The following is a 13,216-nucleotide window of genomic DNA, read 5'->3' as shown; positions in this document are numbered from 1 at the left end:
ATTCTGTAAACACCTGTCACAAAACTGTAAAATTGTAGAGGCAGTGACTGAAGAGTGTGTCCTGCCATTGTATTACAACTTCATACCTTGGGTCCCACCTAGAACATTACTTGATGAGCTTTTGGGTGCACAGTAGTTGTTACCATCTTTCCTGGACGAGACAGCTCAGATTTACAGCTGCTAAATGCGTTAGACCTAAGGTATTTTGTTGATGTTAACATCTGCTGCCAACGTCTAATGGCACATCTTGTTTACAGCCCATAAATTTATGACATAAGGAGACCACTCAGAATTTTGATATATTATGAAAAAAAACACCCAGCAATGCCAAACACATGAATGGTTTTACATTTCAGACAGATACTTTTACACACCATTGATTGCATTTTAATATAACAGCCAATTCATTTTGTTCTGCTGATGGATTCTGATCAGCTCTCGGCACTTAGGAACAGGGAAGTGAATGTCACACATCTGGGAAAATAAAAGTTTTATTAAAGAAAGCATGAGCCAAATGGGTATTTTATTGCTGTCTTTGCTGTCACCTTAAATGAGTATAGAAGTAGAAAGGCTGGTTCTTCACTCTGTTTCCTAACAGGCAATCCCCCAAATTGGTAAATACTAGACCAGATCTTTTCTCACTAAGTATTTCCTTTTGCTTATCCCTGGACCAAAATATATTTCATGAATGAACAAACAAAATGTCATAAAGGAAACTCTGGGTTTTATAGTAGCTAGCTGCATTTAGTTTGTGACATTACAGGTCTTTTGCTAGGTGCATGGTATCTTGTACTGTTTGGATAAGTTTGAGCTATGGAATTAATGACTTTTGGTCTTCATGGATTAGAGGCAGGCTGCAACTAGAGTTGGGTTGGTTTGCCGGCACTCGGCAAATATTCGGTTTTCTATCATCCCAGTGACATTTCTGGGTGGATGGAGTTGGGGGACCCAATACTTTCTTGAAGGAGAAAATTATTACTTTTTCATTTTTACTTGTTGACCTGCAGGCCATTGAAAAGTTGGAGCCTTTTTTAAAAAAAATATTTATTTATTAGGCTGTGCCAGGTCTTAGTTGCGGCACATGGGATCTTTTAGTTATGACATGTGAGATCTTTAGCTGCAGCATGCAAACTCTTAGTTGCGGCATGTGGGACCTAGTTCCCAGACCAGGGATTGAGCCCAGATCCCTTGCATTGGGAGCGTGGAGTCTTAGCCACTGGACCACCAGGGAAGTCCAAAAAGTTGGAGCTTTAATGTTGTCTTGTCCTCTCCCTTGTGATTTCAGGCATGGGTGAAAACAGAATTCTTCCTGCATTTTTCCTTCTTGTGTTGACCTGGTTGTGATACCACCTGTCCTTCCTGTATGGGCTTGGAAGCTCTCGAAGACTTATTCTTCTTTCCTTTAATATGATTAACTTTGTGGCTCCCCATTGCATGCTGTCCACAGTACCTGGCATACAGGGCCCTTCTCAGGTTGGCTCAGCTGTTTCACCAGCCTTACCTCCTGCTATTCCCTACCTAATACTCTAACTCAGCCACATTGGATGCTCTGCTGTCTGGTCAACACACCAGGTACTTTATAGTTTGCATGCCTTTGTTCACACGAACCTGACCATTGACTGCTCTCTCCCCAGCACATACCTCTCCATTTTAGAAATAACTGTCAACTGCCAAAGCCCTGACTGCTTTTTCCCTCTAAACCCCAGGAAGAAATAGGAACTCTTTCCTGTTCTCCCATGTCCTTCTTCACACAGTAGAGAGCATTTCCACACCGTAGTGTAGTTGGTTACATTTGTCATCTTCGATGGGTGGTGAATCCCTCACATCTTCCTCATTTTCTGTATTTGACTTGGAACTATTGTGTGGTGATAGCAAAGGGGGCAAAAGCTTTGGAATCAAAAGATCTAGGATGGAATTTCAACTCTGCTACTTATTAGCTGTGTGACCTTGGTCAAGTTGATTTGCTTTTCTTTGTCTCTGTAATTGCATTTGTGAAATGGGAATAAGAGTACCGAGGCAAAATACCTAATATCATGCCAGGGATATTGTAAGCCACAAAGATACTTGTGGAATTGAAGCAAATGTGTCCTTTGATGAGAGGAATTTTCCTTCTGAAAATTACCAGTTCATAGCCTGCTTTCTCCATCACTCTTAGGATTTCCATGTAGCCTCAGGAGCCTCAAGATCTGAGTTCTCCCGGGAAGACTTGCTAACAACTGCAGTCCTCTGACCTCCTGTAGCATCAATTCACTGTCTGTGTGATAATAAAGATCCTGGAACATTATTGCCTGGACTTGTTAATATTTGCATAATACTTATATATCTTATCTTCTCATCTAGATTGTAATCATCTTAAGAGTAGGATCTATATATCTTTTTATACTATAACATCTCTTCTGTTCCATCAAGATGTTTTATATAATAGACCCTTGGTTGCTATCTTTATTAATTTAAGTGTTGCTTGTAATAGGCTTTATCTCTGCAGTTGATATGCTGGTGGTGTTAGGACCGTTATAGGAGCTGGTACATACAGAGCTGCCCTCACCCAACCCCCCATCATGCTGCTCCCCACATCCTCCTCTGCGCTATTTGTGAATTTTCCCCATGTTTAGCTGGTAAGAGAACTGCTGCTGAATACCAATGAAGTCCCTGCTATCCTTATATAGTAAAATGATGGAAATCCCTCAAGGGCACAACTCATAGAATAACACATGATCACCTTAATGTGCACTGTTGTTTCTTTACAGGCTGTGTGTGTGTGTGTGTGTGTGTGTGTGTATGTGTGAAGCTTGCTTTGCTTGTGAGGATGATTAAACCATGCTAAATGAAACATCACAGGGAAGTATAAGAAGCACACTGTCCATCTAAATCTGGGCCCTGCCGTCCTGGTTTGTGCTGTTACAGAGCGAAATTGGTCTTTCACTCTTTGTCAGGCTGAGCTGCAGAAGCTGAGACAACAAGCGCTGGAGACCAAACACTTCATTGAAAAGCAGGAAGCCGAAGAGAAAAAACTCCTGCGAATCATTGCCGAGGCTGATGGGGAGAGGCTGAGACAGAAGAAGGAGTTAGACCAGGTAAGAACATCTCCTCACCAGACCTGCAGACCTTATCAGCAGACACAACTGTTTGATGCAACTCTTCACAAAGCCTCATTCTTTTCTAAGCTCTTCCCTTCAGTCTATCAGAAGAACAGCCCCAGAGGCCCACCTTCTGTTGATTAATTATGAAATATTCATTCATTTATTCAGCTCCTATTTATGAGCACTTACTATGTGTCAGCCACTCCTCTAGGCTCTGGGGAATACACTGACCAACAAGAAAATAAGGTCCCTGTCCTCAGGGAGCTTACATTCCAGCATAATATAATTGCTCGTGTATAATTACAATGAATAATTACATAATTTGGGGGTTAGAAACAAATGCTTTCAGAGATCTGGCAGGTTAAAAAAAAGAGACATTGGCTAATGCAAGACAGTAAGGAACAGTAGAACTTGGCAAGAGTTAGCTCACCCTAAAGGCATTCAAATTGAAACACTTATAATGTGTTGGAGAAAACCAACCAAGCAAACACGCATGGGCGAAGGATTATTGTATTATTATTATTATAGATTATTTGTTGTACTGTTTCCAACAAGGTTGCCAACTCTCATGGGAGGAGTCCAGTGTTGGTTGTCTAGCAGGCTATTTCCAGGGCCTCACCCACTGGGTGCCTAGCACATGTGGCCATTGGATGGGTGTTCCTTGACAGACTGAATACTGCTGCCATGATGAAACATGGGTCTTTTTGTCCCCTGGTGGCCATGCCCTTCCTTACCTTTCTAGGTCATCAGCGAGAGAGATATCCTTGGGTCACAGCTAGTCCGGCGCAATAATGAGTTGGCTTTGCTCTACGAGAAGATCAAGATCCAGCAGTCCGTGCTGAATAAAGGCGAGAGCCAGTACAACCAGAGGTTGGAGGATGTGAGAATCCTCAAACTTGAGATCAAGAAGCTTCGCTGGGAAAAGGGGATTCTTGCCAGGAGTGTGGCTAATATTGACGAACTCAGGTAATAGAAGACCCCCTGGGAGGTGAGCACACAGCACTCTGTGGGGAGCTCCTGAAATGACCTTGTGTTCCTCCTGTTGGTCATGGAAGGTCTTTATCAAGTTGCATAAAATAATTTTTTTAATGTTGAAATGATTAGCAGATAATGAGAACAACTTTTCCATAATCCAGAATCTATATCGTGCCCATTCTATGTCACAAAAAATGAACTGGTTTCCTTTCAGGGGAACATAAGCAAGTGCAAAAGGATTTTTTGAAAACTTTATTCTGGATTTGGAAAAAGAAGTTTCAAGTCAAATCATAATCACAAACTAGTTACAACTCAGAAAAAAATTCCCCCAATGAGCTCTTTAGAATTTCTTTAATAAGGCAGTATGCAAGAAATGGAGCATCAATATTTAAATTGAATCCTGGTAACGTCTGCACGTCTTTTTCTTGGAATTACATGCAGAATGAAAAGAGGGGAAAAATTTAATTTTACACTGTTTGAAAACTGTGTTTCCTTAGAAGGCGGCCAGATTTTACATCTCACTCTTGATTTATCTTCTGCAGCTTTCATTTCAGCTTAGCGCTCCTTCTCTTTGCTTTAAATCTTACATTATACAAGATCTACTTTCCCTTTGGGAAAACATCACCATGTTTTTTTTTTTTTTTTTGCGGAATGCGGACCTCTCACTGTTGTGGCCTCTCCCGTTGCGGAGCACAGGCTCCGGACGCACAGGCCCAGCGGCCATGGCTCATGGGCCCAGCCGCTCCGCGGCATGTGGGATCCTCCCGGACCGGGGCACGAACCCGTGTCCCCTGCATTGGCAGGCAGACTCTCAACCACTGCGCCACCAGGGAAGCCCATCATCAACATGTTTTATATAGGCAATTGCAGGAAACTAAATAATAGGTCTGGTGTTTTCTCAGTAGCTATCTTATTCTCCACAGACTTGTAAATGAACAGTATCCTTGGCCACCTTGGGACAAGGACACAGTTTGGATCTACTTCTTAAAGTAATTGAATTAGATAGTTTTGATATTTAAATGCAGCGAATATGTTCAGGAATAGCAAGGGAAGTTGCCACCATCAAGGATAGATCAATACTCTTTTTTCTTTTAAAGAGCTGCTCATATTTCAGACGATGAAAGTAGTACAGATTCGTTGTAGAAAACACGGGGCACGCAGAAAAATTATGAAGACGCGATTAGAAAATCTCTCATAAGTTTACTATCCAGAGATGCTACCATTGACATTTTGGAGACAAATGGATTCATTCTAAGTAGCTATTGAATGATCTCCAGGACCATCGCTAAACTTGCCAGCCATGTGTTATTTTTATTATATACGCAAAGGACCAAATTCTACCCATTCTCAGTCAACTTTGCTGGTTTGTTGATAATAGATTTTAACCTTCTTTATAATGGGAAGACAATAAAAATATTGGAGTCAAGCAGGCATGAATTCCAATCTCAGACTTGTCACCTACAAGCTGTGCGACCTTGGGCAAATCACTTATCTGAGCTTAAGACTTGCAGTTAAAATTAAACACGGAAAGGAACGTAATATGCCTAGCACAGAGTCTGATACAAAAGAAGCCATCAATAATAGTAGCTAATACTCTTGCCCTTCGCTGCTGATGCCACTCTAGAAAATCGTAGTGTTAAAAATATGGTTTTAATTCAAGCAGCTTGAGCTCCCTGTTGAGTGAACATTATGCAGTTAATTCTAATGGTTTGTCTTGCTAATGAGGGGAAGTTGTATTATTGGTTTAAATGAAGCAATTAAGTAAAAGAGATGGCTTAGTATTAGTAATCTGCGCACACGCAGCAGATGAGGACAGATAATAATATCCTCTTGCCCGTGTCAACGCGAGTGCTTGCCTCTTCTCCACCTCCCAGCAGAGCTTCTCTTTCAGTAGGGTGGCAGCCAGCTCACTGGGTACTGTGGATGGCTGTAGCACATTACCTATTAACTAGAGATTCCTACAGATTTTAGAAGTATGTTTGAGCCAGAGCTAGTTCTTCGGGACTTTTTCAGCCATCTGTGTAGTTGCAGAACATGAGAGAAAAGATCACTCCTAATTTGGTGTTTTTCAATGCTGGCTGCACATTAGAATTACCAGCAGGACTTAAAAAATCTACGAAACCCAAGCTGCATTCTAGACCAATTAAAGCAGAATCCCTTTGGGGGTTGGGTCCAGGCAAAGGTATGTTGTTAAAGTTCCCCAGGTGATTCCAGTATGCCATCAGGGTGGTGATGCACTGCCCTAATTGATGTCAGGTTCTCACCTGAGCCTCAATCTCTTGCATTCAGATGCCATACCTCCTGGTGGAATGTGGCTTGTTTTCTTCTGCTACTGTAGGAGACGTTTAGACACATTGAACAATATATTGAAATCCTCATAATTTACCTCCTCCCTCTTCTTTCCATATACTTCTAAAATTCCTTGGGTATCCAGAATCATAATTCTGAAGCTCTGGTACTTTTTTTTGGTAAAGCTAAAGCTGAAGTTTGCACTCTGCAAGAATTGATATCATCTGTGTCTTGTGCAGATTAAGAGGCTAGTCTCAGTGGTCCTGAAGTCTCTCTAATCCCAGCTTTTTGTGTAAGATATAGTGGGCACGTAAAGGATTTCAAGTGGGTGGAGAACTTCTTTGCAAAAGAAAGTTTGTCTTATTCAGGCAGGAGCTTTTTCACACGCAAAGGGAATTCCTGAAGGAGAGGACAAGATGCCGTGCCCTGGAGGAGGAACTGGAGAAACCCATGAATGTGCACAGATGGAGAAAGCTCGAGGTAACATTCGGGAGAGCCTTCCTCCCACCCCCAAACCTCCTTCTAACCTGCTTGTCTTCTTACCTAAGACACAATAAGAAGCATGGTTTTATTTAATGTTATGCCATTGTCACCTAAAATGCAAGGCTAGATCAAATGTAAATTGGATTGTTCCAGATTTGGGTTTTGTTTTTAAAAGTCTTGGACAAAATCCTTTCTGCCTAAAGAAGGCCCAGTGAAAGCTGTGAACTGGCCTCACCAATTGATATTGATTATTATTATTATTATTTGTTGTTGTTTAAGCAGTTTTTGGTCAACCAGCTATTTTGCGGCTACCTGTTTGTCTTGGATGGTTAATTGCCTTCAGCTGCACTGGCTACCAGCGTCTTCGCCATCTTTCAATAGGCCTTTGCACCCTTTTATTTCCCAAAGAAAATAGGACTTTTGTAAACTTGCCCTCTTTTCAAAGAACTAACACTGTGTTAGTCAAACTCCTTCTTTTAGGATCTGGGAACACAGCCAAAGTCCCATTGGTAGGTGATGGATAATAAACCTCATATTTTATTTTATGACCTCCTGATAAACATTTCCACCAGCAGATAACAGTAACAGACAAGCTCTGCTTATTCAAGAAAAAGATGCCCATCTCCTTTAGTTGTACCCAGCAATGTGGGTGCCAGAAGGGGCTTTGACTAAGTGAACAATTAGGGTGTTGGGAGAATAGAAGTATGTGATATAAGAAAGAGCAGGGCAAGGGGGAAAAACAGCCAAGTAGGTTTTTGTTTTCCATTTTCATTTTTTCCTTTAAATGAAGAAAGCATTAAGGATAATGCATTATAAATTGTTATGTAAACATGAGGCCTGAGTTTTAACGACATCCAGTCTTGCCAAGTGAATGTGTGCCAAATCTACTTCCAAAATATGGATACCGGTTGGCACTGCTTAGTATTTCTTAAGCAAAGTCATAGTCAATGGAATATCTCCCCCCACCTCTTTTGGACCCTCATTTATTCCTCTTCAAATGCCAAGAGTGGAGTAGCTTACTAAATAACAATAACATGGATGCGTTTGGGGAAGTGGAGCTGAAAATTTAATTTAATTTAATTAATTAATTTATTTTTGTGGTAGCTTTGGTTATTGCACAACTTTTTTTTTTAATTGGAGTACAGTTGATTAACAATGTTGTGTTAGTTTCAGGTGTACAGCAAAGTGATTCAGTTATACATATACATGTATATATACTTTTTCTAAGGAACTGAAAATTTTAAATTCATTTACTGTCACATTAGTTTATTCCATGTGTTTTCAAGCAGATCTTTAAAGTTTCCAATTCCATGTCAATGTCTATTAAAAAAAATTAGAAAATAGAGACTCTGGGAGGTAGTTGAAAATATTTAGTTGCTAGATTAATTCAGAATGTCAGTACAGTTGAAAGTAAAGCTTTGGTTCAACGTCTAGAGGACAAATTATCAATGTATCACTGTGGATTTTGTTTGAATTGTACACAAATAGCTATTGAAGGCGCATCAGAGCCTTACGGATTGATAATGCCGTTTGAGAGCTAAATGCCATGGTCCTGTTCTGCTGCCAATTATTAGCAGATGTCCACATCCTAGAAACTTTCCCCATCATAGGCTGTAATGAATCTTCTTATTGACAATTACGAAAGGAGAATCCTGAGACCGAATGAATTAGGGAACCCTGTCTCATTCCTATGGAAACAGAAATGATGGTAGGGAAAACCTCAGAGCATAGTAATTAAGAAGCCCAGGCTTTGGAGCCAGGCATATCTGGGCTTGAATCCAGCTCTGACCTTTATCGGTGTGAGTAAATGACCTCATCTGAGCCTCAGTTGCCTTATCTGTAAAAGGGGAAGATAATACTGTCTAGTAGGGCTGTCATGTGACTAAAATTTGATAATGTATGAAAAACACTTAGCATAGTGTCCAGATGGTGGCAGAGAACCAGGTATCTGGCCCAGGAGCTACCATTATTGCTGCTGTTGTTATTATTTCCTCTGGTGGAATAAACATACTCACTTTCCATTTATTGGCTAACTAGAGCCAAACATCAGTCTGTTTTGATGACTGTCTCATCTGTTGTACTTTTTATTTTTATTTTTTTGGTTCTAATTCTTTCTGTATTGGGTCTACATCTTTGCAATAGATTTTAACAGAACAATAATTATTTTACATAGGGACCTCTGTGCTTTGAAACTGATAATTTCAGCTGCTTTATTTTGTTCCCCTTGAGTAGGCCAGTGACCCCAGTACCTTTGAGCTGATACAGAAAATTCATACCCTGCAGAAGCGTCTCATCAGCAAGACAGAAGAGGTGGTTGAAAAAGAGCTGCTCCTTCAGGTAACATTTCCATTGTCTGTACTCATTGAACAAGTATATTTTCTTAGCACCATCATCTCCAGGACAGTGTTTTTAGAATTAGTTATTTGGCAATGTTGCATGCCCCATTTTTAACTGTAGATGGCAACAGGGACTCACACACAGAGAACAAACAATCTGATTAATTGGCCTTTTATGCTGCCATCACTGATATTTCAAGAATTCTAGAAAATTAAATTCAAGGCTACACTTACTGCATTGGGTAATGTGAGCTCCCCACTGCCCTGCAGTTTTATTCCTTAGATTCTTTTAAATACTTTTCTTCATATCTTCATATAATGTGAAATGCCATGATTTTGACTTTGAAAACTAGCTTTCACATAGAGCACAAATGTCCTCTTGAAGGTTTGTGGGAGTGAAATGGAAGGAAAGGTATCTTTTTGAGGATTTTATGCAGTAAGTTATTCTGGAGCAATTAACAATGGTAACGGCCTTGTGGGCCTATATCTTTGCAAGTACCAGTTGTCACCACCATCATTTCCTTCATCACCATTATCTTCATTGTGCCAGATACTGTGCTGGTGGCTTTATCTCCTTGTCTCAATTCCTCTTCACAGTTCTGGGGTTGGGGGTTGTCGTCCCCAATCAGTGGATGAGGAAGATGAACCTCAGGAGTTTGGTTGGAATCCTGCCTCTGCCAATCTGTAGCTGTGTGAGGTTAACTTCTCTGCACCTGAGGTTCTTGATCTGTATTATGGGACAACATAGAACCTATGAAAAGGGATGTTGTTGGGACATTAAGAGTGTGCAAGACTAATGGCTCAGGATCTCCATCTTTGACATCATACCTTGTCCTATTTCGTGCACTCACACAGATGCTCCTGGGTTGCCTGGGTCTTAACTCCCCAGATGTGGGGAGAGAGCTCCTATACTTTGCTCCTGGCCCATATCCCTGATTTCTGAGGGCACTCCAGTGTGGGGAAAGCCTGTGATTCTCCCTGGTAATAAAATTAACCAGCACTAGATAGAGAATTCTAGTATATAAGGCTACTTGTCCCCAGCAGTGTCACCATTTAACTTCAGTAGCTCCCTACGAAACTGAGTAATTCAGTGAAAGGAAGAGCATGGCTTCACTCTACAGGCAGCACAGAAACTAGCACGTAATTGTGCCAAAAGAATTCATTTATCCCCCTTCATTTTAGCTGCCCTCAGTCATCGTCTCAGGTTTCATCACTCTTGTTCAATCCCCACACGGGGAAAGCATGACACCTCAATGTCCTCGGTCACCGTTTATCATGTACCAACAACAGTAGCTCCCTCTTTTGCCTGGGCCCTCCGTGTGGCTGGCCTCATGCAAGGTCTGTGTCTCTGTTCATTGTTTTCTCTACAGTCACTGAAATCTGAACATGGGATGTGTGTTGGATGACATTAAGAAATTAGTGTTGATTATATAAGGTGTAGTAGGAGTGTTATGGTTATGTTTTGTAAAAAAAAAAAAAAAGCCTTTTTATAAGAGAGGTGTATTGAAGTATTTACAAATGAAATGATACATAGTCTGGGGTTTATCTTAGAATTTTCCAGCAAAGAAATGAAGAAAGGGGGAAGGGATCGGAGACACATGGATAGGGAGATGGAGGATCAATGAAATAAAATTGGCAAAATGTTAAAAATAAAAGGCATGTTGAAAGGAGGATTGAAAGAGCTTAGCATTATGCTTGGCAAATAAATGACCAATTATTCTTATTATTTCTAATTCCAAAGCCCATAATATTAACCATACATTGGGTTCATTCTGTTCTTTTTCTGCCTGGTTAAGGTTGGTGCTCAGCTCATTAATGTTCAGCCTACTTTTCTAATATAAATAAGCATTTACAGGTACAAAATGTCATTGAAAAACTTTCATTTCTTCCCACAGGTTTTGAAACTTGGTATTTTCATTTTCATCTAGTCCTAAATATTTTCTGTTTTCAAAATTATTTCTATTTGGAGAGTAAGTCTTAAAAAATATCCACTATTTCTCCTGTGGTAATTAAAAGTACAAATTTAAATTTCTAAAAATATAGGTATTTAAGTTATCTTTTAGTTATTGATTTCTCACTTTTTGCATTGTGATCGGTATTATACTGATTCTTTGGAATTCATTGAGACTTGTTTTGTGACCAGCTAAAGAGTCAGTTTTATTTATTTATTTTTTAACCAGCTTTTAGTTTTTTTGATCTTTGTTATTGTTTTCTTTGTTTCTATTTCATTTATTTCTGCTCTGATCTTTATGATTTCTTTCCTTCTGCTAACTTTGGGTTTTGTTTGTTCTTCTTTCTCTAGTTCCTTTAGGTTTAAGGTTAGATTGTTTATTTGATATTTTTCTTATTTTCGGAGGTAGGCTTGTATAGCTCTAAACTTCCCTCTTAGAATTGCTTTTGCTGCATCCCATAGGTTTTGGATCGTGGTGTTTTCATTGTCATTTGTCTCTAGGTATTTTTTTCATTTCCTCTTTGATTTCTTCAGTGATCTCTTGGTTATTTAGTAATGTATTGTTTAGCCTCCATGTGTTTGTGTTTTTTACATTTTTTTCCCTGTAATTGATTTCTAATCTCATAGCACTGTGGTCAGAAAAAATGCTTGATATGATTTCAGTTTTCTTAAATTTACTGAGGCTTGATTTGTGACCCAAGATGTGGCCTATCCTGGAGAATGTTCCGTGTGCGCTTGAGAAGAAAGTGTAATCTGCTGTTTTCGGATGGAATGTCCTATAAATATCAATTAACTCTATGTGGTCTGTTGTGTCATTTAAAGCTTATGTTTCTTTATTAATTTTCTGTTTGGATGATCTGTCCATTGGTATAAGTGAGGTGTTAAGGTCCCCCAGTATTATTGTGTTACTGTGGATTTCCTCTTTTATAGCCGTTAGCAGTTGCTTTATGTATGGAGGTGCTCCTATGTTGGGTGCATATATATTTATAATTGTTATATCTTCTTCTTGGATTGATCCCTTGATCATTATGTAGTGTCCTTCCTTGTCTCTTGTAACATTCTTTATTTTAAAGTCTATTTTATCTGATATGAGTATTGCTACTCCAGCTTTCTTTTGATTTCCATTTGCATGGAATATCTTTTTCCATCCCCTCACTTTCAGGCTGAATGTGTCCCTAGGTCTGAAGTGGGTCTCTTGCAGACAGCATATATATGGGTCTTGTTTTTGTATCCATTCAGCAAGACTGTGTCTTTTGGTTGGAGCATTTAATCCATTCACATTTAAGGTAATTATCTATATATATGTTCCTATGACCATTTTCTTAATTGTTTTGGGTTTGTTTTTGTAGGTCCTTTTCTTCTCTTGTGTTTCCCACTTAGAGAAGTTCCTTTAGCATTTGCTGTGGAGCTGGTTTGGTGGTGCTGAATTCTCTTAGCTTTTGCTTGTCTGTAAAGCTTTTGATTTCTCCATCGAATATGTATGAGATCCTTGCTGGGTAGAGTAATCTTGGTTGTAGGTTCTTCCCTTTCATCACTTTAAGTATATCATGCCACTCCCTTCTGGCTTGTAGAGTTTCTGCTGAGAAATCAGCTGTTAACCTTATGGGAGTTCCCTTGTATGTTATTTTTCATTTTTCCCTTGCTGCTTTCCATAATTTTTCTTTGTCTTTAATTTTTGCCAGTTTGATTACTATGTGTCTTAGCGTGTTTCTCCTTGGGTTTTTCCTGTATGGGACTCTCTGAGCTTCCTGGACTTGGGTGGCTATTTCCTTTCCCATGTTAGGCAAGTTTTCGACTATAATCTCTTCAGATATTTTCCCGGGTCCTTTCTCTCTCTGTTCTCCTTCTGAGACCTGTATCATGTGAATGTTGTTGCGTTTAATGTTGTCCCAGAGGTCTCTTAGGCTGTCTTCATTTCTTTTCATTCTTTTTTCTTTATTCTGTTCTGCAGCAGTGAATTCCACCATTCTGTCTTCCGGGTCACTTATCCGTTCTTCTGCCTTATTTATTCTGCTGTTGATTCCTTCTAGTGTATTTTTCATTTCAGTTATTGTGTTGTTCATCTCTGTTTGTTTGTTCTTTAATTCTTCTAGATCTTTGTT

At 39.7% G+C, this 13,216-nt stretch overlaps 1 protein-coding gene across 1 annotated transcript in view; it reads left to right on the top strand.

The window, feature by feature from the left end:
* The window catches only part of CFAP58 (cilia and flagella associated protein 58), a 112,354-nt gene that overhangs the window by 39,333 nt on the left and 59,805 nt on the right, over nucleotides 1–13,216 (top strand). Inside the window, exons 12-15 of the mRNA XM_081252928.1 lie at nucleotides 2,934–3,074; nucleotides 3,823–4,046; nucleotides 6,713–6,824; nucleotides 9,060–9,164. Coding sequence (XP_081109054.1) covers nucleotides 2,934–3,074; nucleotides 3,823–4,046; nucleotides 6,713–6,824; nucleotides 9,060–9,164 — 582 coding nt within the window. The remainder of the gene's footprint in view (nucleotides 1–2,933; nucleotides 3,075–3,822; nucleotides 4,047–6,712; nucleotides 6,825–9,059; nucleotides 9,165–13,216) is intronic.

The sequence above is a fragment of the Mesoplodon bidens genome, assembly GCF_964165515.1.
Source record: "Mesoplodon bidens genome assembly, chromosome: 1".
Classification (NCBI taxonomy): Eukaryota; Metazoa; Chordata; class Mammalia; order Artiodactyla; family Ziphiidae; genus Mesoplodon; species Mesoplodon bidens.
This window is presented reverse-complemented; position numbering and strand designations above follow the sequence as displayed.